General features: G+C 43.4%; 2 protein-coding genes across 2 annotated transcripts in view; one reads left to right on the top strand and one right to left on the bottom strand.

The window, feature by feature from the left end:
• Positions 1-10,325, bottom strand: part of CFAP44 (cilia and flagella associated protein 44) — a 45,404-nt gene extending 35,079 nt beyond the window's left edge. The window contains exons 1-6 of the mRNA XM_067301796.1: positions 10,310-10,325; positions 4,548-4,637; positions 3,374-3,554; positions 2,260-2,422; positions 1,345-1,447; positions 794-1,010 (exon numbers count right to left, since the gene is read on the bottom strand). Of these exons, the coding sequence (XP_067157897.1) occupies positions 794-1,010; positions 1,345-1,447; positions 2,260-2,422; positions 3,374-3,554; positions 4,548-4,637; positions 10,310-10,325 (770 nt within the window). The remainder of the gene's footprint in view (positions 1-793; positions 1,011-1,344; positions 1,448-2,259; positions 2,423-3,373; positions 3,555-4,547; positions 4,638-10,309) is intronic.
• A 1,328-nt stretch (positions 10,326-11,653) lies between these two features.
• On the top strand, positions 11,654-26,922 carry ILDR1 (immunoglobulin like domain containing receptor 1). Its single transcript, XM_067289814.1, has 8 exons — positions 11,654-11,708; positions 14,812-14,982; positions 16,535-16,684; positions 17,758-17,877; positions 18,021-18,167; positions 22,643-22,774; positions 24,593-25,422; positions 26,430-26,922. Exons 1-8 carry the CDS (start codon positions 11,654-11,656, stop codon positions 26,469-26,471), a joined length of 1,647 nt encoding a protein of 548 aa, XP_067145915.1. The 3' UTR covers positions 26,472-26,922.
• Positions 26,923-27,181: the final 259 nt, after the last annotated feature.

Below are 27,181 nucleotides of genomic sequence, written 5' to 3' on the forward strand. Positions count from 1 at the left end.
CATAACTAATATTTTCCAAGCCACGTTTGTTCTGTGTCTAAATAAGCCATTTCCTATGTCAGACCCACCCTGAAACCAAACTATAGAGGTCTGGAGATTTTGATCTGATTCCTGTGTAAAATCCAAAAGTCTTTAGATGTGTTATCATTTTAAAGGTATAATTTCTATTATAATAGCATCTAAGTCATATTTCAACTCCCTGGTGTGTTAAGTTTGAACACTGGACACAAAGCCAATCCCTGTCCCAAAGAGCTTAGAGCTGTGATTCATTTCTTGTTACAAAAGGTTCCATGAACTTGCAAGAGGAGAGAGCATATGGAAGCATATTTTTTGTAAGGGTTTCTTGCAGGTTTCTGATGGTATTATAGGTGTCCTGAGCCATGTCTCAGCAATCAGTTCTAGTGGCTGCCCAAGCAGCAGCTGAGCTCAAGAGATCAAAGGTAGAAAGCCCCAGAGGCAGAGGAGGCATGTATGCTATGTTAGCAGCTAGAAGAGATGTATATATAAATATTTTTGATTAATTCTCCATAGTGCTTGTTGGAATTACAAGAATGGAGCCAGTGGTACAGGCATTCAACACCAAGCATCATCCCTTTTGGACAGCAAAGGTGTTACAAGAATCAGCTGACTGGCTGAAGAAATTAAAGAGCCTTCTCATCTTTGTAATTGTTATGGCCAGGTAAAATAGCATTCCTCATTGGTCCATGTTTGCTAATGGTACTTTTCTGTTAGTCATCTTCTAGATATTGTGACTTTACAGCTCATGCACATTAATCAGAATCAGTAAACCTACTTGATGTGTCCTGTTCCGGACGTAGTTAGCTGCTCTTCATTATCAGGAGAAAATGTGACCTTGTAAACATCCTGGGAAAAAGCTTTTGACCTCAACACAATCTTTTCCTGTTTCCAGGCCCAGATCGTCAACATGTAGTCAGGATTGCTACCAACGCTGGCCAGCAAAGTGCCAGAATGGTTGAAATCAGCAGAAACATAGGCCTCCTCCGTTCCACCTGAAGAGACATAAAAGCCCCAACCCACATGCGCGTGCACGCGCACACACACGCACACAGAAAAGAGGAAGAAACAAGAGGAAAAACTGCTTAAAAAGGAGCTCAACTTTCACTGCAATTTTTTTCACCAGCTAATAGCTCTCAGCTGATAATTTCTACTAAATAAAAGCTTTTTATCATGGAAGAATTTAAAAGCTTTTAGTCAGTGCCTTCTATTCTGCTGTTAAGTACCAAAAGGTTGTATGTTCTTCTAAACTTAAAATGAACTATTACTCCACCTGCTGGGATCTATAAACACTGGTCCATTTGTGTAAAATAAATAATTTTACACTACCTCGCAGTATTCTGTAGGGCCTCAGTGAAGGATACTCGTAGATGATGAGGTTTGGCTTCTTTCCTTTTTCTCCTACTGCAAAGTACTGCTTAGTAGGGTGTGCCTTGAAAAAGCAAAAATTCTTTCGCATGCTGTAACAACACCTTTGTTGTACTCAGCTAATTATTGAGTTATTGCATTTACTCGTTCATTAGTCAGAAGATATTGTGGTTGACAGATCGCATTATTCTATGTTTGTTCTCATCAACTGCCAATCTGTTGCTCACTACTGGAGTTAGACCATTATGCATACAAAAATGGTATACTGCACATATACTGCACAACCATGACAAACTGTGGAACCATATAATAATTTATTTCATCATACATTATTTTACTATCTCTGCCTGACTCAACCCACTAGCTGATCTTTTCCGGAACAGCACTTGGGTCAACAGCCATCTACTTTTTCAGAGGGTAATGTAAAAAGAACAGGCCTCTCAAATGCCATTGCTGTGAAAACACAAGGATGTCATACCATTTCATTTTCCACAAAAGGCTGCTTACAGTGGAGTAGAACAGTATGAGGCTGGGATTCTGAAAGCCTTGCTCATGTGAAATATTACTGAGAGCTGGTAGGGCCGTTCACAGGATAAGGTGCTATAAAAGCAGAGAAAGCATTTCAGAAGCGAGGCTCTTGGTAGGAGATTACTAGAATTAAACAAGATACTTTTGTCTTCATTTATCTAGGTACTTGGTTTTCTAAATTTTAACTACAGACAAAACCCTAAACTAATATCAGTTATGACTAGGAGAGATGAAGTGTTGAACAAAAGAGTGCCAGTGCAACTGTAGAAATCTCCCATCAAGCAACCAAGTGACCATTTCACTTGTAGAAAGGGACTGACATCCTAAAGCAAAAACCGTAATCCATACCGTGATAACCCCAATTCCACCACCACTGCTGCTCCGGAGGTAACTCTGAGATTTTGTTTTCAGGTCCAGGAGCACCACGTGGTTGCCTGCGATATAGAGCAGTGTTTGGCTATCCATCATCAGCAGGTTTACAGTTCTCATGCAGTCATATCCAAAAGAATGTCTGAGAAAATTTAATAAGGAAAAGATTTGATACTGGGTTTCTAGAAAATTTTACTAGGTGGAAGGAAACAATCAGTACTTAAACCAAAACTGAGATGGGAATATCGAATCCTTATAAATTTTGTTTTTCATCCTTCCACCTCCATTACAGGGCACACTTCTTGCCTCTGCTGGACCCTCTGGGGCTGCAAGGATTTATATTCCATCAATTCAGTGTTCTCTTTTCAAACAAAATGTAAGAGATCTGCCTCAGATTATTAGGAACTGTGCTACAAACAAGTGATCAAACCAAAGCAATGCTCAGATTCACTTCTTTAATGTTTATATACAGATATAGATAAGGGAAAATCCAGTCTTCAATAGCAACTTGACCATGTCTGCAGAGAAAACCACAAGCACTCTGAAAGCCATACCTCCTATCCTAGTTGACCATACCTAGCAAAGGTCATCACTTACTGGTCATCAGTTTTTTCACTGTACCAGTTTATGTCTTCTGAGCACAAAAGCTAAGAATCTACCTAATTTCTTCCCCACTTCTCCCTAAGCAGTTCTGTAAAAAAATATGAGGTACACAGCTGCTCTTCAGCCCATGCCCTCCCATGAGCTCCTTCAGGAATGCCAATATAGTTACATAGAAAAGGAGAGTTACTTGCAGGGAATATTCTTACCCTAGTCCTCTGACTGGTCACACTAATTTGGTCATGATGTGGTTCTGTGGGAATATTTATGACAGTAAGCATTATGTCCAATAGGAAATACTTACGAGGTCAAGATAATGTTTAAGATAAATTCACCCAGGACCATGACTGGCCAGGATTCTTATCTGTGTCTCACCCAGAGGTATCCCACTAATGCCACAAAGGGTACTCCAAATTAGGCAAGTACAATTTTAAGAACTATACCTTAAGAAAACCCTAGCTCTAAATTTGCACAGCCTCAACAGAAAGGATACTCGAGAGTAAGAAGGTTAATTGGTATCACAGAGTCTTCAGTGACAAACGGCCGTGAGTATAAATCTTCATACTTATAGTAGAAAGTTTCTGAGATTTTCTTTTCTACCTTCTCAGGCCTTTTTTCTGGCTCTGAACATACTTCAGTACCATGCTGTTCTTCCACATCTTCTTCTGCATTACATTAAAGGAATGTAATGCAGTGAATATAATGCAGGGAACATTAAGGAAAGTTATAATTGCTGTAAATCTTAGGGCTCTTGCTGATACTTGAACCTAACTGCAAAAATGAAGCATTCACAGATTCCTTGCTTCCTTAACACACTAATAAGCATTCCATAGCAGAAAATAGGTCTTTGTTACTACATCTTTGTAACAATTTGTTCTGGAGCAGTCTGTAACAAGCCCTCCCTCAGGTTTAAAAAAAACCTTACTGTGAGTACTCAACACTGAAGAAATTAAAGCAAAAACTTTTGAGTGTTTTAAATACATTGATCTGAAAACTCAAGATCTTAAGAAACTGAAAGTAGTTTCAGTTCAGCTTTGCTTGGTGCTTAGGTCTTAGCTTTGGAAACCAAATAAAGTTTAAAGTGTCTCTTTTGAGTAGCTATTGAATGCACATCATTACACTAAACAATTAGTACAAGCACATACTCTTTGCTCTTTCCCTTACAGCAGACTACGATAAGACGCCATCGTCCCCGATAAAGCATACTGCTAACATGTGACTCAGCAAAGTTCTTCACTGGACTGCAATGCAAAATACTGTCAACTTGAATTCCAATAAGTTATAAGCACTTGTTAAAAGCACTTTCAAGCTTGATTCCTCAGGCTGAATCTCCATTACCTATTTTGTAAGCTTATCACCTTATGTTAAATTTTTTTGTCTCCTAGAAGTTGTATGAAAAATACAACAAAGATACTGTTGTATCAATAACAAAAAATACAATACAGCCCCCCAACACGGGGGTCAGAGACCAGCCCTGGGAAAGAATGAAACAAAATACACAAGGTAAGCCAGCTGAAAGGAAGAAGAGAAACTCAGTAGCTGTAACTTGGTAGCACTGGTCTGAGATAATGTTCATAACAGTAACAGGCAAAAAAAAGGAAACTGGAGAGCAGGGGGATTTTCAAGTACATGCCAACATCTCCCCAGTGGAAAGCAGTACTCACGAATTTGATCAGCGTCTGATTCCACTTGCTCCAATTCTTCCTCCTGTTCCTCTGCAGTTGGAGATTCCTTTGGAAAGCTAGTTTTGCTTTCTTCTGCAAAGGATAATTGGGATCACTTTAAGTAGGAATACATTTGACCACTTTGCTCATACATGCTAAATTTAAATAAATATATAGTTCCAGAGTAGTAAAAAAAAAAAAAAAATCCCTTTTATCCATCAATGAATTTCCTGTTGTCTACAGAAAAGTCTGCCTTCAAATAACCACACTTTAGAACTTAGTGGAAGGAAAGAAACATATCCTACTATAACAGAAAAAAGGTATTATAGGAAGATCAAACAAATGACAAAAATAATGTGTCAGCATAAGCCTTGCAAAGTTCCACAGAAGAGTCACTAGTGGATTCTGTTATCTATGCTATTTAAATCCAATATTAGATGACATGCTGAATCTCTGAAAGAGACACTGGACTCAAAGGATCTGGACAGGCATTTCAAGATGAAAGCAGTGTTAAAGAAGACATATAGGACCTTGTGATTGAAAGAGACTGACTGAGTTTACATTCAGTAACCCAGAGCACCAAGAAAGATGAATTACTACTGAATTAATTGCAGTACTGGCTACAAGGACATTTCCAAGAAGCAAGAATTGCCAGGGAACAGACTTCATGGGCTGAAGGACAGCTGGAACTGCAGATATAGTGGTCAGTCCAGAAATTTTCTGGAGGGGAGTAATCTTTGAGCAGGGTCAAAATTAAATTTGACAGCATCAACAGTAGCAACTGAAGATTCACACTTACTAGTAAGGAATGGGTAAGCTGTGGGAGAAGCCAGAAACTATGGTAGACTCAGTATTGAAATCACTATGTAACAGCAGGAAATACTCACGGACACCACTGTGATTTGCCTGGGCACCTTCTGCTGGCTTCTCATCTGCTCCCTCCTGTTCCGCTGGAGATGATGGAACGTCCTCTTTACCTGGTGGTGATGGAGACACACTCTTGGTATTCTTGATTTCTTCTATTTAAACTATTTTCATTTCCTCTCATACGCTCTGAAATTCCCGAACATAATATTTGTGTCTTGTCTGCAGACTACAAGTACAGATAACCCAGGGATATGTCCAACTCATGGGGTGAATTCATTGGCTCAGTTTTTGGGAACCCAGGGCTCTGCGTACTTTTTCAGTCTATTAGAAAGACTTTCATCTAAATATTGTGTGACAGGGGAAGCTGAAGAGAGATTTGCTTCTCTGATATATTCAGGAGAGATTTATTTTTGAGTAAAAAAAGCTATTCCTCCATCTTTCTGGTGGACTTCAAAAAATCTCAGGAAACAGTCTGAGGTCATCTGACATCTTCAATGGAGAAGCAAGAGAGATTAATCTTTAAGAAGAAAGAACTTTCTTCAAAGCATTCAGTATTCCTTGCAAGTAAATTAATAAAATGAACAATATTAAAGAACTTTAAACAGCTTAATTGCCCCTCCCCCAGCAATTTTTCAGCTTTCAGACTATCATTTTCAGAGTGCTATAATTTTACTAGTTACCACTGTGCCCTGGAGTGGAAAAGATTTGAATTTTTCAAATAAAAAATGAGCACATTGATCTTTTATATAAACTTTTCTGCTCTTTCATAAAAGAAGCAAAAAGAGGCAAATATTGGTCTTATTCTAAATTTGCTCTGCCTTTTGATTTCAAACATGGTCACCATTTCCAAAGAAAATACTTTAAAATGAACATTGGAGCAATTTTCTACAAATACCGCAGCTGTAAAAAAAATCTGAATTAAAAAAATTTAGAAGTTGAATGTAAAGAAACCTAAATATTCAGAAGAACAAGTATTGCCAGAATTAAAATGAATTTCCTTCGATGTGTAAGCTGGACTTTGATACCAAGAAAGAGAAAGTCCCTAAAAATACATTTTCTGTTCTTCACATTGGGTCAGAATCCACTTGAGAAAAGATCTTTTGATGCTTTTCAGGAAAGGGAAAATGTCCAAACGTATCTATGTATTAATGCTGTCTATCAGAAAAACAGTGAGGGCAAATGGACATTGTACATTGGCCATTATATAGTCAACCTGTCCTACTTTTCTTCTTCTGATGGTTCTGAGGCTTTTGACAGAGTCCGACTTTCCCACATAATTTCATTTAAGAATTAAAATGACTTTTTACCCCTCAGGAGTGCTGGGAAAAATTTGAAAGTAGACATTCAGAAATTTTTAAATTCAGAAAACAAATCAACAGAAAACAATTCCAACATATCTCTGTAGAGTTAAATAAAATTCATGAGTTTTTAGTGGGGCAACAGATCTGATATCACTGAAGTTGAAGAGACAGTTATAGACTAGCTGCATAAACATATGGTGGAGAGTTCAGAGACCTGAATTCTCATTCTAGACCGAGTAATGACATGTACAATTTGTATAAGCCATTTCACCTCTGGCTGTCTCAGTTATCTCTTGCGAAAAATGTGATAATAATACTTACCCGTCTTAGCAAAGTGTTTTGATATCCATAGAGAAAAGTGCTATAAAATTTCAAAGTATTGTAACTAATTAGCAATCATTTATCTTCTAAAAATTAAGACCATTAAGACTAGTTTTCATTTTAAATTAATTCAGCTCTGGAAAATGCTTTAGTCTGAAAGATGGTATGAAAATTTCAGCCTGCATCAATATGTGGGTTCTAGTGATAGAAGGTTATCGCAATGTTCATTGTTCATATTACACCGATGGTGTAATGTGCCAAAAATTTTGAATTTATAGACTCTGAGGAGGTTCAAGGGGGGATGTCTACTCTGGTTGCAGATACTGGGTTTCACAGGTCCAAAAAACTTTAGTACAGGTTCACTGTGGCAGAGGCATGCATCTGTGTAAACACCGATTTTCTCTCTCTGTATATATTTCAGGAGACAGTTTTCCTGAAAAGGTTAGAATTAAAGCTTTTGATACTGAAAATTGAGTGGAAAGTAAAACTAGTGTGACAATTCTCATGTGAAAAAAGCAAGTTGGTTATCAGAAAATTTTGTCAGTCCCAAATTATACGGAGTGCTTGATGAGGGCATTAATATACTTTTTTTTTCCCCCTAGTCCTAGTAGTTCACAATATTGACTTTAAACACTGTACCAAATCCACATCAGTCCCTCTATTTAGCTTTCTAAGAACTCACTCAGGAGTGATTTTGTGTTTTCTTGTTTCAGTGACCAGGGCTATAAGCTGTGAACTTCAAAGAAACCATTTTCTCTCAGACTGCCTTTCCCTTAACTACGTCCTCAAAAGCCACAGCTTAACTCAAAAAGGATAAATATGTTCATTCAGGTGTGTTGTCTCAGTCCTTTCAAAAACAGGATGTTTGCTAGCAATTTTGCTGCCATGCAGAAATGTTATATATAGGGCTTCTCACAGATTCTCAGCAAATTTGGACATTAAGAGATCTCTCATGTGAACAAAGTGACTCATTTATTTAAAATACATGAAAGTTCAAGCAAATGGCTGTCTACTTGATAATGCATAAACAATTCACTAAGAAGACCCTCTTTCTTCATATTATGCTCCTACGCTTTTCCTCTTTCCAAGAAAGGGTGCTTAAATGTGTAAAATTACACAAACACAGTGTCTGATTCCATAAATCCCATGATTGACACTTCAACTGCACAGAAAGTAGCAAATTAAATAATGATCATAATATAGCCTACAGTTATACTTCAGAAACTGAAAAAAATCTAGTAGTTACTATGAAAACTGTTTCTGCCTCACCACTGTATGACTGTGCTTAAAAGGCATGGCCTTTCTCACCTCAGCTTTTACATCTATGGAAGGAGGATAACATCAGCTTTGTCCAGCACTTCAGGATGTGTAGAAATAGGAAACTATTACTGCAAAACATAACTACATAACTACAGCACTTTTAGTACTAGTAATAAGTAAGAGGTTAAAAACTTCATCTCTACACTGTGCTACTTCTGTAGGATTTAATTTTTTGGTTCACACAAAACTGTTAACACAATGGTGTTATGGTTCACACAACTGTTTAATTTTTTGGTTCACACAAAAAGTCTGCAAATTTTTGTAGAAAAGCTTTGGGCACCAGTAGGTTGAACAAAACTCAAATTGTACTTTCAGCCACATGCTCTTTCCTCAGGAGAGACTGTCTTGTATGCAGTTCCTTTACTTGACTTTAGTCCATGCAAGGTTATTCAGTTTAACCCAGGTCTTCCTTTTGCTTTATTGATTCCAGCCTGGCCTGTTTCTAGCACAGTAGCTATAAGCCTTACATGCTATTCAGTGATATCTTTTTGGCCTCGAGGTAATACTGGCCTTAAATAGTGACTGAAACAGCTATCATGAGGAGAGTCTACCATGAGGAACTATGTGCTGATCATCTGTTCCAGGTGGAAGCACCTTCTTCAAATCTAGCTCTGTTTTGAAAGTGTCAGATTTTTCCCCTATCTGCCAAGTCCTGACGGTTTAACTTTTCTTCAGGTACAGTCCCCTCATCAGTTTTTTCTCTGAGTCTTTCTTTTCTTTAAGAATGAGGCACACCACTGAACAACTTTTTAAGCATTCCTTTTATCCTGCAGACCACATCACAGTATTTTGGGCTGCTGGTGGACACAGCATGTGTGAGCAATGAAGTTTTGAAAAACTTACTTTCCTTCAAAAAATTTAATAGCTTTTAGTGCTCATATCTAAGAAAAATATCTAAGTGTGAATCAAGTGTAGCTGTGTGTATCATTGCCAGTCTGGGCCATCTGTGTATCATTATCAGTCAGCATCACAATAAAATTAGTATTAAAGGTCAGTTTTAGGCATATAACCCAAGAAAATATTTTTTGCAATAGGGAACATATCTTTTTCTCTTACAATAGCTAGAAGACTCAAGAAAGAAGAGAAGAACAGAAAATACCAGTTCTTGCAGCAATTAAGGATAAATATTTAAAACATCTACTAGTCAGAGTCTGAGACAGCAAGGATCAAGCTACAAAGCAGGATTCAGACACATCATCTTTATCACAACCCCGTTATCTCTTTTTGCCCCACCAGAGAGAGAAAAAAGGTGGGCAGAAGTGCCCAGTAGAGTGCTTAGAACCTGACTACTGCTTGATACATCGCACACATTCAAAATATTTTCTTGTAAAATTAGGAGAAATAAAACCTGACTCTGATTTCCAGCCTCACATCTAAAATGTATGATCCAGATATCCTAGTCCTGTCTCACACAAGCAAAAGCTTTAAGCCCGCTAAAGTCTGCAATGTGAATAAAGGTGAGTTACCAGGTTTTCGATTAAGCAGAAACACCAAACTGGTCACATCACCATAGTTACTTATTAACTTACAGTATAAAGGAAAACCATAAAAATGAACTTCAGAGAGCAGTGACGTATGCCACAGACGCAGCAGGCAATAAAATTAGCCGCCTCACAGGTGGTGACACCAAACAAGTAAGTCCCTGCCCACAGCCAAGAGGCAGGAAGAAGACAGCCCTCCCGGGGAAGGGAGAGCGGTGTGGAGGGGGCTCGGCGGCGGCGCCACAGAGGGGCCCCGCGGACCGGCCGCTGTATGTGTGTGGGGGGGGGGCGGTTAGGCGACCCGGTAACGGCCAGGAGGAGGGTGGCAGCCAGGGGCAGATCCGCGGGGCACGGGGAAACCCGGGGGCGTGCGAGCTCCCCCCGGAGCGACGGGGCAGGTGTCCCCCCCCCCCCCGCCCCAGGGTCCGTGTGGGGCAGGAGCGGCCCGTCCCAGGGGCGCCCGCCAGCCCCTTACCTGGGGCCGCCTCCATCGCGGCTTTGCCCCGTTTCCAGGCAACTGCTCTCGCGGCGCGCAGAGGCGCTTGGGAACTGTAGTGCGGCGGCGGCCCGCGCGCATGCGCCGTGGAGGCGCGACGCCGGCGCGCGGGATTGGGGGGGGTCTGTCAGGCAACGGCAGATGGGAGTCGCGCGCCGGTGACTGTTACCCAGTGTGTCGGGGGACGGTAGTGCCGCTTTTACGATAGATTAAGGAGGCTGGTGGGGTTTTTTGAAAAATAAAATCTCTTTTGACCACTCTTGTGATCTTTTTCAAAAATAAACAGGAAAGTGAAATTAATCTCCTAAACTTTCTGTGTTTTTCTTGCCTGGTATTTTCAAGCATTTCTGAAATACTTGGAAGAACTTGGCGGGCCCCATCCTCACTACTTTGAGCCGTTGTTGTTAAAATAAGGTGAGCTTTATGGTCTAAGGGACTTAACCTGTTTCAGCTTCTCCGGGCCCACACAATAGGAAATAATTGCTCCCACGCCACCCCACCGATAGATTACATCATAGCTCCAAGGAAAACTGAGCTCACACAAAAAATGCATATTTACATCTGTGTTATATCTTCATATCTCCCAAAAAGCATTTGAGCTCAGGTCCATCCCTAGAGTCAAGAGGGAAGACACTCCACATTGTGAAGGGTAGAGTCTGCACAGAGCATTTTGTATGCATGTAATACAAAGGCACCTGGTGTGGCACGGTGCTGGGATATATGAGGACATTTAATGAATAACTGATCTGGTCCTTAGCAGCTCTGTCAGAGGCAACAGTCAGTAAAGGCCCTGCAATCATTACAATGGTTCAGTCAGAAATTATAACGGCCAAGATCATGAAAATTGTCTCTTGTATCTTGCTGTTTCCATAAAGGGCTGAAAACTCTTCAAAACTTAGGTGTGGAATTTTCCACGCTTTTTTTCCCCCTGCACAGAAAAATTTAGCAAAATCTCACCAGTCAGTCACCCTTTGCGTTCAGAGTGCCTGAAAATAACACACCTGTGTAAGCACTTTCCCCCCTGCCGACGCTCGGGCAGGACTGTGTCCTGGGAAGGTGCCCCAACCGGGTGTTTGCGAGGGAAGGGAGGGGAGGGGAGGGGAGAGGAGGGGCGGTGATGGCGCGGGGCGAGGGAGAGGAGGGGGCTTCCCCACGGGCGAGGGTTAGCCGTGTATCCGTGGGGCCGGAAGGTGACGAGGACAGGTGTGGGGGCGGCCGCGGCAGGCGCCCGGCGCTGGGACAGGTGCCACCACGGGAAGGGGAGGACCTGTGGGCGCGGCGGGGTGGCCCGGCGCGACGTGCCCCGGCGGAGGAGGCCGCGCCATGGCCCCGCGCGGGCCCTGGCGGCGGGCGATGCTGCTGGCCTGGCTGCCGGCGGGTGAGTGGGGCCCCGGGACCCCCCCGGCGCTGCCCGCCGCGGGACACCTGCGCGGCGCCCGGGGCCTGGGCCCGGGAGGCGCCCTGGGACTCTGCCCGGGGCTAACGCGGTGCGGCGGGGGGAGCGGCGGCCCTGAGGCCCGCGGAAGGGGTGGCCGGGCCCCGGCGAGCCTCTGCGGCGCCCCGTGTTGTTCCCCCCGGCCCGGGGCAGGTTTGGGGCGGGGGGCGTCCCCCCTCCGTAGCCCCGAACCGCCTCCTGGCCCAGGGCGGAAGAGCTGGGCTCTCCTGAGCGTGGCACCAAAGCCGTGCCTGGAGGGCCACTTGCAGGCAGAGGAGTACAGTCACCTGCAAAGGTGCTGCTCGCCCCTTTCCTAGGCAGAAGGGAAGAGGTTTCCTGCTTCCCCGCAGTCTCCCATATTGCTCGTGTGCACCCAGGCTGGTTTGGACCTGAGTACCAGGAAGAAGCATGGGGACTCCCTGATGGCTCCTCACAAGTGCTCACCCCAGCTTTTTCTACTGGCTCCACACCCCCAGCTGCTTTTGAGATCTGGCGTAGTTGCAGTGCTTTTGTACTTGGTAGATACATGCCTGTATGGAAATAGGAGCTCCTGTTGATGTCTGCAGACGGCCTTCAGAAAGCAGAGTTGTTTCCTTTCCTCCAGCTTCTCATCTCCTCTACGGAATGATCATTTTGGTCTTGGATATCTGGGTCCTTGCTGATGATTTAGCTTTAGATGCCAAAGTTCAGTTTCTTGCAGAGAACCAATAAAGAAAGGAAACTAACAGGGAGGTATGCTTCTTGGTTATCTTGCTTGGCAGCCACATTCCTACATGGTGTTCTCACAAGCTAAAAATTGGCCTCACCTGGTCTGGAAGTCAGTGTCTTTTCAATAGAAAGTCACAGATCTGAGATAGCGGTAACTTACTAGATTGGTAGCGCCCGAATTCATCCTTTCCAAGCAGAAAAGAAGGGCAGCAGAATGCAGTCGAGGAATGTAGTTCAAGTTTAGGAACCTTCCTTATTTTCACAGCTTTTCAGTTGTCTTGTGTGATCTTGGTTGAGGAGGTTAGTATGAAACATCAGAAATGCTAAGACATCTGATTGCCATCCAGTGGGAAGAGTAGGTTTTTAACTTCTTTAAAAAACAGGGAACTTGTCTTTCAGCTCTCACTCTTTTGTATAACAGAGGTAATGACAATGAATACCTTTTCATAAGGAGCTTTGGTTTCTGTAAGTGAAGAGCACATGGTGATTTCTGAGTATTTTATTCTTGTCTGAGAGATGCTGCTGTAAGAAACCCATGGAAAATCTGTTTTCATGAGTCTAGGCAGTTCAGAATTCATATGGGAAAGACCTGTTTGCTTGCCAATGAGATCAAAGTTTTGTCAGTCTTTTGAGGGCTTGGATTTTGGGTTCATTTCTTGTGTTTTCCTGCAGTAAGATACTGTGGGTTAACTATTTCACAATGAAAGCCTCAGGTGAAACAAGATGTGTTGAAGTACAATGTAGTTAAATAAGAACCACTGTAACTACCTGTCACCAGTCTTGACCTTGCCTTGCTACAGTACTGTAAAAACTAGGGAGCCTTGATTTTGCTAGAGTTTTGTATGCCCATTGATGTTTCTATGTTTATGTGTGCGTGTATGTGTTATTTTTTTTAGAAAAGCCTTAGATTTGGAGTTTACCCTGGTCCTCTCTTTGTTTGTCTGTGTGGCATTTTTCAGGCAAATGAGTTTGCTCTGTCTGTGCTTCAAGTTGGTGTGCCAAGAGAGTTTCAAACCAGAAACTGAACAGTACTGCATGGATATATCCTACTATAGAAATATTTGTTGAGGCAGTGTTGCACCTCTGCAGCTATATAGTTTCCACCTGGCACAGACTGTGGACAGGTAGAGCTCATATTTGCCTGGAGAATACTGTGGAGACACAACCTAAAAGGACATTGAAAGAATGGTGCTCGCATATGTGGTCCAGATATTACTACAGCATCCCCAGTTCCCTTGCTGTCATCCTGAAAACATGGAATGAAGGGAAGATTTTAAAGATGCAATAGAAATGAGTGCTGGTTCATGATGACCCTTTCGACTGGCACTTTCCAAACCTACCTCCTTCCTTTCCTCCTTTCCCACTATCATGCACCCCAGGTAAGGGCCGTTCTACCATGGCACTGCAAACCCTGTCCTGTTCTCTGGGGTGTACTCCAGACAGTGTATCCTACACTCACTTTGCACTGTTTGCATTGCCTTATCGAAGGGGAACCAGTGATAACTTTGCTATTGTTAATGACAAGCACAACTTATTGTGTTATCAAAGTTTAAACAAGATAGAGGTGTCACTGGAGTGTGGCTAAACTAATGTATAGCTTATGAGAAACTTTGTAAAACCTTGCTCAGTGGATGTGGCTGCTTGGATAGAAAATGCTACGGAGGCTGTTATAGATGAGGTCAGAAAGTAAAAAACAAGAGCTTTATGGAAAGAAAAACAAAAGGGAAATTGATGTGTGTTGTTCTAAAGTGGTAAACGGATTAAGTAGAACTATAATGCTAAAGCCCAAAAGTAGTATTGTCTTCATCCTAGTCACCACTAGGAAACATTTTGAGGGCTATCTTAGCAAGATCTTGACAAAATTCATTAGATGTTTGTATGAACAGATGGCACTGCAGAACTGATCTGGTTAGGATGACAAAGCAAGGCGATCCCATCCTGTGCACTTCTGGGCCCAAAGAATTCTCTCCCACAGCCTGGAGGAACAATTCTACCATGCAGAAGTAGAGTATGAGTGATATGCTACATAATGGCTAGTAACAGTTGCTTCAGAGGAAAGAATTCAGTCTATAAGACAGGTGGATGGCTCAAGCTGTGCTCTGTCAGGGAGAGACAGGACTCGCATCCTAACCAGGATTCATATCTCTGCACAGCTTCACCAGAGGGGTTGTGAGACACCTCTTCACAGACTGTTTGTGAAGTGCTGTGAGGTCTTTGGGTACAAGTTCTATATGAGGCAAAGGGAGATGTACTTCAGTTGTTGGTCTGGTCTGGGGTGAAAGTTGTGATGCGATGTCTGTTCCTGCCAGTCAACTGTCTTCTGTGTTCTTGTTTTCAGGTTGCCTCTCCCTGCTGGTAACAGTTCAGGATGTTGAGCGTTATACCACCTTGTTTGCCAGTGTGGTCCTCAGGTGTGACTACAGCACTTCAGCGCAGCTGCAGGATGTGGTGGTGACCTGGCGCTTCAAATCCTTCTGCAAGGATCCCATCTTTGACTACTACTCAGTCTGTGAGTGTCAGGCTTGTTCTCCAAGGAATTCCTCTTTAAATGGGAGCATAGAGAAGGTAGACTTACTGGGGAGTATAGGCTTTTGACCTCTTTCTGCCCACAAACCAGGTCAGGTGGTAGTACTTCCCTGGGATCCAAGAAAAAGAGGGCATGGCTGTAATTTCCTTTGCAGTGTCAAGGCTTTATGACACCATATCGGAGAAATTCCAGCCAAAACAGCCCATCTGTCCTCTTTGTCATCAACTCGTAAGGCAGGGAGCTCTGCCGTAGTTGGCACATGTCAAACTTGTCAGCCCTACATTCTGCCAATGCAGAAAGCAAGGATCCCGCAACAAACGGATTTTATGATTTCATGGCAGGGCCCATGGTTGGAGCTAGTGGCCGGTGACTAGGTGTTACTGATTTTAGGAAGTAGAAGAAACACCTGCATTTTGGAGGGCAGAAAGACCTGTAAGTGATAGCACTCTGTGTGTAGACATTCTAGCGTGTGCGGCCTTGTTTCAGGAGTGTTTAAAATGGTTGTTCAGGTATATTTAGGCTGCCCTACCTTAGCTTAACTGTACACTTAAGATTGAGCTCAAAGTGGGGAGCCTGGGCTTGTTTGTGCCATAGTATCCAAACTCTCCATCATGCAGTCTAGCGGGCTTGGGCAGGCATGTTACCAAGTCTATGAGCAGGTGGATCCCTGACTCTGCTGTTTCCAGCACAGGCTGAGTGCTTTGAGCTTAGTCTACACTTGAGCTAATAGCCCCCAACAGGGATAGAAGGCAGAGTCTGAGCCTAGCTGGGTCTGCTCTTCATGATGCATTGTAGATATAGCTGCATGGAGGCCTTTAACAAGCTTCGTCCTCTCCTCTCTTCACTGCAAGCCTTTTAAAAACAATGCTGAATGTTTGTATGAATTGTCTCCCCAAATTTCAGCTCCCAAATGCCAAATCCCAAATGGTGATTCAATGTTAGATTTTACTGCAAGTCTCTCATAGGAGTAATGGACAATAATTGCCTCTAATCCTCCATTAATCTGTTGAGTCTCTACACATAATCATGAGCTGGAATCAGACGATGGATTCTTTTCTGTCTTTATGAATGACACAACATGTAATGGGGTACAGGTGGGAAAGGTATACAGTTCCTACACCAGTTCATATGTGTCTAGAGATTTGGTTTTGAAATAAACACACTTTTGGTATTGGTCCAGTAGTCCTAATGAGTTGTGTGACTTTTTTCTTTGCTGTTTGTCTTCATACTGGGAGCTGCCCTTCTGCCTACCATCATCAGCTTTTTTCCACTGTCATTCTTTCAGTTGTGAGTGCAGGAGCCGTCTCCTCTGCAGCTTCTGCATTCTCAAAATCTCTGTCATTTCTGCAGCTCTTCCTCTGTTCGCTTTTAAGTACTCCAGAGTTGCTCTTGCTGTTTTGAAGCCATGGTTTTTATTACTAAACTAAAACAGATGCACATGTGGGTTTAAGAGTTTCTCTGCTGTTTACAAGGGGATAGAAACTGGGCCTTCGAAATAACTTTTGGCCTCAGATTTGATGATGTGTGTTTGTAGCATACCAGGCTGGTTTAGCTCTTGGCCAGGATCCATCTGATGACTGCAATGACAGCCAGCGAAAGGTGCGCGTTGTCATCCAGAGATATGGGCAGAACGAGCCTGTACTGGGCATCGATTACCGGCAACGAAAGATCACCATTCAGAACCGTAAGTGACATAACTTCTCAGGCAGGCAGTGAACCCAGTAAGTATCTAATATCTGGGCCTTCTAAGTGAAGAGAAACATGAACATGGCTTATATCATCTGTAGCTTACATATTCTGGGAGGTGGCAGTGGAGCAAGAGTTGTGAGGGGCCAAATCCCCTTTCCCTGGCCTGAGGGTGTTGAAGGCTCTGCAAGCTAAGGCAGAGTTGAGGATGCCTGAGCATTTCACTGAAGAGTGCAGAGGTGAGCTGAAGAGCCCAGAGGCTAGAAAGCAATTGTTTCCTCTAAGAAATACTGAATATTTGCCCAGGTGTAATACGTGCTCTCTGCTGTCTCTGGAGAAATAGCTATTGGTACTGCCAGAAAAGAGTTATTAGACTGGCTGGCCTAATGTGGTACAGTGACCCATATTCAGTGCACCATGGCCTAACCTGAAACAGCTTTAAGGTGTGAGGTCGTGTTACATCCTAAGTGTGGTAAACATCCTAGGCAAGTTTCTTCTATTGTATAATTGTTCTATTCTATTTCTGTTTTATTTGATATGGCTCCCTGAAACCCTTCCACTCCAGCTCCTTCCCATGCTAAAACAACAAGATGATTTCTTGATAAGAGGAGAGGAAGGAGGGAAAGATTATGAAATGTGAGCTTAGAAAGAGGTGCATACATTGTAGTGGTTTCCTGGTCTTTCATGGAGTTAGAGGCACCTTGCTTGCCAGTGGGGTTGACAGTGCTCTGAAACCAATGTTGGTAGTTGGTAGCAGCAGGTTTCAGTTAAAATCCATCACCCTGCAGTGCTCTGGTATTTCATTCCACACAGAATTAGCCCCACTTGTAAGTAACGTTGCCTTCCAGCAACACAAAGAGAAAAAGGATTGGCAGTTAATGCCACTTACAGGAGTTCTCCATAGACTAAAATGGTAGTGTGTTGTTTTCATTTGAAGGTGATGGCTGCCCATTGGAAGAGGGGAGGTGCAGTACAATATGTCACCTGCAAGCACAGGGCCATCTTAGAGTGAGGCCTGAAAGCAGCGCTAGTCTTGAAGAGCCCACTGACCTCTGTGTCGCTCTCCCACAGGGGCAGACCTTGCCATCAGCGAGGTCATGTGGTGGGACCATGGCATGTATTATTGCACTGTGGAAGCACCAGGAGATACATCAGGTGACCCGGACAAGGAAGTTAAGCTAATTGTTCTCCGTAAGTGCCTGTGGTCTGTCCCCTGGGTGACACCTGTCCTCCTCCTCCCCACCCCAACATGTCTTCTGGAGTAGAGAAGTGCTCAGTAACTTGCTGGTTACTGGTACATCAGGATCCTCTCTCTTTCTCTGTTTCTCCCATAGATTGGCTCACGGTACTCCTTATTATCCTTGGTGGGCTCATCCTCCTCCTGCTGATTGGAGTGTGCTGGTGCCAGTGCTGCCCCCAGTATTGCTGCTGCCACATCCCATGTGTCTGCTGCCCAACACGGTGCTGCTGTAATGAGGAAGGTAAGATGTGAGCAAATATATGTCCAACCGTGGCTTCTGTCAAGACAAAAGCCTGACACACAGCTTGCTGTGCTCCAATTTCTCCCTGTGCTTCAGTGTCAAGATTGAGACATTTCTCTGGCCAATGTAACCTTCATGTAATCTAATAGAGAAGGGGAGCTAAGATATGTGGATCCCACCCTGCTCCTATGGAGCTCTGTGTCCTACTTTCAGAAGTTCCTCCCCACTCACAGCTTACTGCCAGCTTCTCTCACATTATCCAGGGCATGGTCACTTCCCTCGTGTGAATAGCTCTGGACTGTTTTCTTCCCAGCCCTACTGTGTGGTTCTTCTGCCTGTGCATCTGAGGGAGGCAAGGGAATGCCTTGTCCTCAGTATCATGATGCTGCTCTCCAAACTGGCCTAGCCTTGAAATTTGCTGCTCTGAGAAGTACCTGTATAAAATTTGGGACTTTTTGTCTTGTGGGTATTTCAGATCTGCTCTTTCTACAAGCAAAGGGTTTTTGTTTGTTCACTTTTTGTTTGGTGAGGGGGGTGAGGAGAAAGAAAGGAGGAGGATGGTCTCTCTTGATGGTCAACCCTGCAAATGCTTTCTGAGTTTTTGAGGGTCAAGAGAGACTTTGTTGTGCATAGTTTTCAGCAATAATAAAGATTCTGAAGTCAGTGCCTGTTCTGTTAATAGGGCCAGCCAGGCATAGCGTTTGAATTCTGTCTACTGGGGTTGTTGAGCCTCTGTGTTCTCGTACCTGAAACCTTGCGGTTCTGCAGTGATGCAAGCTGGAATAGCCCTTTGTATCTTACATACTCTGACAGGAACAAAATGCAACAAACACATTTACTTGTCACTGAAATCACCCAGTTCTTCCTAGATGCTGCAAGGAGAGGATTTGTGAACAAGGAGCTGTGGTTATAGTGTCCTTTGCCTACAAAGAGTTTTGTGGTATACCTTGGTGTTAGCAAGCTCTCTAAGAGCTGAAAGAACCTGCTGTGAGAGTTTTAGATTTAAGCTTAATTTGCTTAGCAAAGGGTGAACAGAGTATCCGTCTGATTTGCTAAAACCAAAGCCAAACAAAACACTTTTGGGGGACTTTATGCTCTCTCAAGTGAAATGCTTGGTGGTGAGGAGGCTCTGGATACTTGGCAGAAAAATCGGTTTCCTGGAGGGAGAAAGAGGTGATGGAGATATAAGACTCATACATCCAGGCTTCCTGGTTCTCAGCAAAGGAGCATTCAGAATACGCATGAGCTCTTTTTTGTTTTTCTATGCTGTAGGAGATAACGGCACAGTCCAGACTGTTGTCTTTCCTGCCTCCTACTGAGGATAGGTAGGAAGGATTCTTGTGGGGTTCCCAAAACCTCTCCCTGCTCATGAGAGAAGTTACAGACCAGTCCAGCCTTCTTGACTGGCTGCTAGATTCTCTGGCTGTAATTTTCATCCCAGCTACTGCCCTCTCTATCCACTTTGCAAGGATCTGTGTGACTGTTCCCTTGCTCTAGTGCACCTTCTCTTCACTTTTCCCTGCCTCTAACTTATTTTTTGGCCTCCAAGAAAGGAACAGGAGACCTTAAAAAGCAGAAAAAGATTGAGACAGGAGGTATCTTAAAAACCAGTGAACAGAAAGTGGAAATTTTCAACTATATGTTAGAATTAGAGTGCGAGCTGAATGTGGCTGATTTCTTCCCAGTTATTGTCCACTAGAGGGTAGCCTAGATCTGCTGAACGGGCAAAGATGCCACTGGAGCAAAGTAACACTGGGTGTTTTAAAAGTCAGGTCATTAACTAACATGGTTTTGAACCTAGTAATAAAAGGAGTGAATTGTTTGCATAATTTAGAGTTGATGTTACAGAAATATTAAATATGCCCTGGGGCAAGCCAATTACATGCCCCATGGAAAGCTCTGAGAGAAGTCCACTGGTACAAATACCAGGGTAAATATATTTATGACCTCATTCTGTTGCTATTAGCTAGTTCCCTCCTGTGGACTTCTCCCATGAATGAATTGGTGCAAAATAGTATATACTTGCACCTGAGTCTGACTGGGTTGGAAAATATTTTTTTTTATAATTGAATTTGGCCCAGCAACTGTAAAGTCTGACAAAGGTGAAGAACAAACTTTCTCATTGGGGAATGGGTGGGGGAACAATGAAGCATCCTCCAAACTTGTATAACAGTTGTAAATTTTGGAACTGGGGGGAATCTGACATTCTTCAAATCAGTATATTTTCAAGAATTTCCCCAAAAGATCTGTAACATTACCTTCATTTTGCAGATGAGGAACTAGAGTACTGAGTTCAGTGCTCTATCAGGTTCAAACTGGGAGGCAAGCTATCTGGGGAAGAAAGGGAGGATGAGGGAGTGTAGGAAGTCCAAGGATAATTATGCATTTGTTCAGCTGTAAGGAGAGACCAGAGAATCACATGGATGTGAAGATTTAGGTCCCAGTGAGTGCCTTCATACCCTGAGGAGGGAAACCTGTAGGTATGCCCACCATTACTGGGCCTTTAGCTCCTTGGGGAAGACTGCAGTCAAAACCTGGAGATGTGCATTCAGCAGGTAGAACCTGCAGGTAGGACGTTCTCAAGGTGATAATGGGAGGAGCAGGAGAGGAATCGATAAGGCCTTTCCCTTCTTATTATCTCTCATTTTCTTCATCCTCTCTTTCTTCCAAGTTTGAAACCTGAACTCAAGGAAAACCCCTTTTTAAAAAAAAAAAAAAAAAGCAAATTTGACATAAAATGCTTGAAAGCTGGTACCTTAGGCCACAGTGTTTTGAAGAAAAATCACAGTATTAGGATTAAAACCCTGAAGTTCGCAGCTTTGTTTTTCAGTCTGTTTGGAGCCAGGCTGGAGAGGGGAGGGGAGTTTGGAATGGAGAACAAATGGGAGCTGCCCGAACTGTGGGGAAAGCAAAAAATGTGGTCGGATGCAGGGGCAGTCCCTATTTTACTGCAAGTCTTGGTCTATGTAAATTCAGTGAAACAGCTAAAGGAGGACATGCATATAATCTGCTTAACAGCAGGAGTGCTACATGAAATGAAGGGGATGGCTCAGTCCCAAAGAGCATACAGTCTAAATACTGCCTGCTCCAGCTGAACCCAAGGGACAGAATTAATTGGAGCTTAGCTGTAGCCTGGTTTTTTAAAGAAGCAAGGTTTATGCAGTCAACCTGTCTGTCTGTCCCATCTCTTCCAATACAATAGCTTTTAATTCTATCAGCCAAATTCAGCCAGATTTATCAGAGGGGTGAAGGTCTCAGAGGCAATTACATTACTGTCTATCTCCTGAAATGTATAGCCATGAATGTTCTGTTAGTGCCTGACATGAGAAAACACAGCAGTAAAAGCCTGCCTCTTCTCAGACTCCAGAGAAGCCATGTAAGAGAAACTTTGCAAAGGCCTGAGTTGCAGAAAAGCTTCACACAGCAATGACAGACATGCACAGTCAGGTTTTGTAAGGTCAGGGGCTTTCAGAATTTACTTGTTCGTAAACTTGAGTTTTGATTGTCTGTGGTAGAAGGAGTAGGTTTCTGTCAGGTGATGCTTTTAGGTATTCCCAAAAAAGAAGCAGCAATGAGGGATAATTTTGCAGACAGAGATGGTGAGGTTGTCTTTGTAGAGGTGGTGAGATGGAAGAGCTGAAAAAAGGGAAGTGGCTTTGAGCCTGACCCCATCAGTAGAGGTCTGGAGTTAGCAGTGGAGGAAGCCAGTAAGAGAGAGGAATTTCCATTGGGTTTGCTCCCTTGGTACACAGGACATTGCTGTTGAGAACAGGAAATTTAGTTTGTTCACCTGTTTGGTCATGCTGTCCTAAAGGATTTAATTTTAGCACTCATGCTGAGATAAATTAGAAAGAGACAGCAAGAGTGGTTGAAAGACTGGCAAGGGAGAAGCTGGACAGTGCATTTCTGAGTGCTTTATTTGTGGAACAGAGAGGAAAAGATGGAGGCTTTTAACTACGATGTGGAAGACATGATCTGGACAGAGCCTACATGAAAGGCACAAAAAAAGGTCTTGTTTAGCTGTAAATCAAAGCCAAAGGCAGAAAGGACCAATGGCGAGTTGAAAGAGTTTTAAGGGGGAGAAAGCAATGCGGTATATCTTGCTGTACCAGACATTATCTCCCACCTTTCTGCAGCTGTACTCATAATGATGGAGCAGGTGGGTAGGTAGAAGTCTTCCATTTGGTTATACACTGTGTACTTAATCATAGTGCCAGTTGATCCCAACTGCTGGAACTGTACCCTGAATGTCTGGCGCTAACCCTTTTCTTCTGTTTTAGATATCTATTTGAAGCTGTGCAACTTTCTCTTGCTCTATTTTATGTTTGTCATAGGATGGAGAGCTTTTCATTCTGTTGTTTTCCAATAACTGAGCACATCCAAAAGATACAATGTATCAAGCAAAATGGTACTGTGTGTGTTCTGCTGGCTGTGCTCAAGGGATAGCTGCTGTAAGCTTTCTTCTTCTTCTCCAGCACTGGAACGGCATCGGTTCATGAAGCAGGTTCGTGCACTTGCACCTTGGATGTCACCCAACATGTTCTACAGAGGTGGCGATGGGAATTCCCAACTTTCTTCTTACCAGCTGAATCCTCTGTTGCAACAAGGTGAGACCATGGGCATCGTTTCAGAGGGAAATCAGGATGAGAAACTGGTAACTTCTCGCAGAGGTTCAGCAGTGAGGCTTTAGCCTCTCTACCACAAAAGCAAAGAGGTATTTCTCCAGAACACCAGACCAAAGAAATGTTGGCTCTATTGTATCTGCAGTATGCTTTAGTCTCACCTGGGTGGATAAATACTACATAGCCATCTTAAGTGTCTTCATAGTCTCAGTGCTGGGTAAAGTAGTTTAATGCTAAGGGGGGTGTATCTGTGCTACACCACAGTGACTGCAGGGTAAATATACCCAGCTTATCTCGCTTCCTGAGGTAAAGGAGGATACTGTCTCTTTGTTCTGCTGTGCTGGTCACGGTCAACTCCTTATAGCCAAAACTGATATGACAAGTGAAGTGCAATTTGTTTGACTTCTTATCAAATGTCTAGTCTTCATATGTTTGAGGGCAAATGGCCTTCTGTGCAATAGCTCTGTCCTGCATGCAGCAAAGAATGAAGGACTCATTACTGAACCAGGAAGGGTTTTCTAGACATTTTCCCTCCAAATCACTTATATTAGTAGTATTTATTTGTGACTTTAATGGAGAAGGGAAGATGGAGTGCCTAAAGTTCTAGAGAAAGAAGTATTATCAAATTAAAAAAAAAAAAAAGCTTATTGCCAGTAATATTTTTAATTGTCCAAAGAAAATAGGGGAATTCAGCATAATGACTTCCCAAATAATTTTTAACGAATCTTCATCTGAAATTAGCTTTTCATCATTATCCAGCAGTCACAGATTTATACTCTGTCTGGTTAGTCTTAGCTGTTGTTTGAAGAAATAGTTTGCAAACATCTTGAATGCTAGATTCAAGGTGTTTGAGCGTACACTTTTTTAGCCTGCTGGTTAATTCTACAGTTACCATTTTTTTTCTAGCCAGGACACCAGTTCTCTTTAGGAAGATCTGGTGACTGAGCCACCATGATTTAAGACACTGGGGTTTCTTAAAGACATGTGTGCACACTAGCAGAAAACAATGGGCAAAGTTCTTCAGGCAGTCTTTTTAGCTGGTGTTTCCATAGTCATCAAATCTTTTGTGCTTATATTTCCATTAAATTTAAGCTCAACTTTGAAATCGTAGAAATGCTGGGTAGAAGGGACCTCTAAGGTCATCTAGTCTAAGCTCTTGCTCAAAGCAGGACTATCACCAACCTAGATCATGCCAGCCGTTGCTTTGTCTAATGAGTGTTGGAAATCTCCAAGGATGGAGATTCCATGACCTCTTCCGGTACCTGTTCCAGTGCTACACCAGCTTCCTAGTGAAGAAATTTTCTCATTTGCTGCTTAATCTGTACATATGTGTGTGTATGCATTTATATATACAAAATTTTCTTCTTTTGTAGTATTGACTCATATTGCTTCCGTTTCAACAAGATATAACAGGAAAGCAGAATACTATGAAATTTCTGATTTTTTTTTTTATTGAAATTTGGTATCAGTCCTGTAGGAAAAAAAAAAAAAATCCTCTCTCTGAGCATATCAGCTAGATTTCCTGGTGTGCTGGGTGGCTGATTTCTTACTTCTGTGCTGCCCAAAACACAGATAATGCTGCAGCTTACCAGTTACTATGTTTTGCCCCTTACCTTGTGCAGTGCGGATGCGCTGCCTATGGTGCATGAGATTTGCACAGCTCTTGCAGAGGCCTATTTGCAGTGAGGAAGAGGAGGGGAAGAGAGACTTAAAAGGTTTTCAGCCAAGATTATCTATGCAGAGGAGCCCTCTCTTCATTGTTTTGCCTTGATTTGCTGCATTGTCCTGTGCTCTCATCCTTAGATGTGTCTCTGCAGAGCAGTATTCCACTGGTGCAGCCACAAGGTCAGCTTTCCTCTAACAAGGGTGTCTTGGACTACTTGGAGTCTGAAATCCAAAACCTTAACCTGTCCCAGCCCCTGCTGCCCTCCCACCAGCGGCAGGCTGTGCCACACCCCAGCATGCTCTCCTCCCTGGGCTCCGAGATTGTGGAACGCAGGGTAATACGTCTGCCTCCTCTCATCGACCCTGTCCCCTCCTTCCACGGGAGCAGCAACTCCTCATGCCCCCAGAGAGGTGCTCACACACCCCGACCCTGGGACTCCCCAGCAGAGAACAAGAGGGAGAACCGGCTGTGGCCCCGGCCTCCCAGTGGGGATTCTCACTCCACCTACAGTCGGGAGCCCTGGGACAGGCAGCAAGAGGAACGTCCTCCAAGGCAGAGAACAGGCAGCTACAATGGCAGGCGCTGGCACTCCAGACGGGATGTGTCACCCATGCACCATGCTGAGAGGGGCAAGAGCAGCAGCAGCAGCAGTAGTTTCTACCCAGAAGAGGCCAAGGAACGCTCCAGCCACCATCGTGACTCAAGACAGCAGCCCACAGGGAGGCAAGACTACCAGCACCACACCAGGAGGAGCAACAGCTCAGGTCACCGGCGGCACAGCTACTCTCCCCCTTCTCAGCGAGGGTCATGGAGCTCCTCCGAAGAGCATGTCCGTCTCCCAGTGGCAAACCGCAAGCGTCATCGCCAGTCTCGGGACTGGCCAGAAGATAAACCCCCCAGTTATCGCTCGCTAGAAATCATTCCAGATCGGGACAACAAGCACAGAGACAGTGTAGGGCCACGCTCAGTAAGTTAGCTGCTTTTGCTGCTTCCCCATCCAAGGGAAAAGGTGGGTTCTTGGGGGGTGAGGGTGGATGGTTGTTACTTTCTGCAACCTGTTGTCTTTCCAAAGGAGGGCAAGGAGTGCTGGAGTTCCCTCCCTTCAGACATATGTTGCATTGCTATGGTGTGTTCAGGGGCAAAGTGAACAGTTAAATAAAGTAGCTTCCTTATCACACCCCATGCCCTCCAGTCCCTACTTAGAGCCTCTATGCACTGGTGTCAGAAAAGCTGTTCTCCTAGCATTGCTTGGGGAGGAGCACATCCATAGTAGGCAGTGCTACTGAGAACTCCTCTACAGCCCTCTCTGGCTTTGGTTTACTTCTGATTTCTTTTGTTTAATATGTGCATAATTCTCCTATTATTAGTCTGCACCATTTAATGTTTATAGTGTCTTGGTGGTATTTCTAAGACGGTTTATATGGAAAAGCTTCCAGGTAAGATGCCTAAAGCTACATGAAATGGACTTTAAGATCATGGGTAGCTATAGTGGTGAAAAACATGTGATCCTCCAGGCCAGGGTGGAAGAGGATGACTTGCTTGTTGGTACTCCTGAGCACTGAACATGCATTATATGGCAAAGAGCAACCATTGTTCTCACTCATCTTATTTCAGTTTACACTGGGACTAGATATGAAGTAGCAACCTAAGTGTGAAAAGCTTCATATCAAATAGCTAGTTGTCAAGTTAACCAGTATATCCCCCTTGCCATTCTTTTGTTTTTTAAAAAAAGCTCAAATTTTTTAAGTGTCTCCATATCGTGTACATGCAGAATTTTACCAGGTGAGACTCTTTGAGAAGAGCAGTATTTTTCAGATTACCATTTTCCCCTCTGAGTTTTGGAAGGAAATGCAGTTCTAGTCCCAGCTGGGATGTGTGTATGAATGGTTTTGCTATGGTGCTCAGAGCAGGCAGGAAGACATATGGTTTCTATGCATCCTTCCATGTTCCTGAATCTCTTATTTTCTCTTGCAGGATAGAGGAAGTTCCCGCAGTGGAAGAAGCATAGTCATTTAATGCCAGTGCTGAAAGAACTGAGATTCCCACCAAACTCCTCTTAGCTGTCCCACCATGTAGACTGGGATGGCTTCTTTTGATTGGACAACAAACGAAAAAACAGATAAAGTTGCTTCCCGTGAGACTTGTGACTCTAAAGAATCTATGTCTAGTGCCCATGAAAGCAATACCTAATGCCTTCTTATTCCTGCTTTGATCTGGAAATTTAGGTTTGCAATGGGCTGTGGTCTGTTGAAAACATTCTGTTGGAAATGGTGTATTTTTTAGTGTCATTGAACAAACAGTATATTCCCAACCTCTAAAGAAAGATACCAGTTGTCCTTGTTAGGTGCTCTGGCACTGCAAGGAGCCCAGTCTGTAGAACACCAGTCCTTTGCACGCCACTCACTGGTGAATGGCTCAGGTAATCGGAGTTGTAGAATCACAGAACAGTAGAATAATTTAGGTTGGAAGAGACCTCTGGAGGTCATCTGGTCTGACCCCCTGGGAGTGAGGTGTAGTGAGGCACAGCTTTCTAGGGTCCTATGTTGTACTTCAGAATGTGTAAGATTTGCTTCTTCTGCCTTGCTGTTTGGCGTAGTTAAGGGACAGTCGCTTCTTTTCACCCCAGTAAGCCTGTCTCCCAAACAGAAGAATCACAACTTAATAAGGGCTCACTAGCACATGTGAAAATTGCCAGCTCATCTACCTGCCACTTACTGAACCACCCT

Source organism: Apteryx mantelli, chromosome 1 (assembly GCF_036417845.1).
Source record: "Apteryx mantelli isolate bAptMan1 chromosome 1, bAptMan1.hap1, whole genome shotgun sequence".
NCBI lineage: Eukaryota > Metazoa > Chordata > Aves > Apterygiformes > Apterygidae > Apteryx > Apteryx mantelli.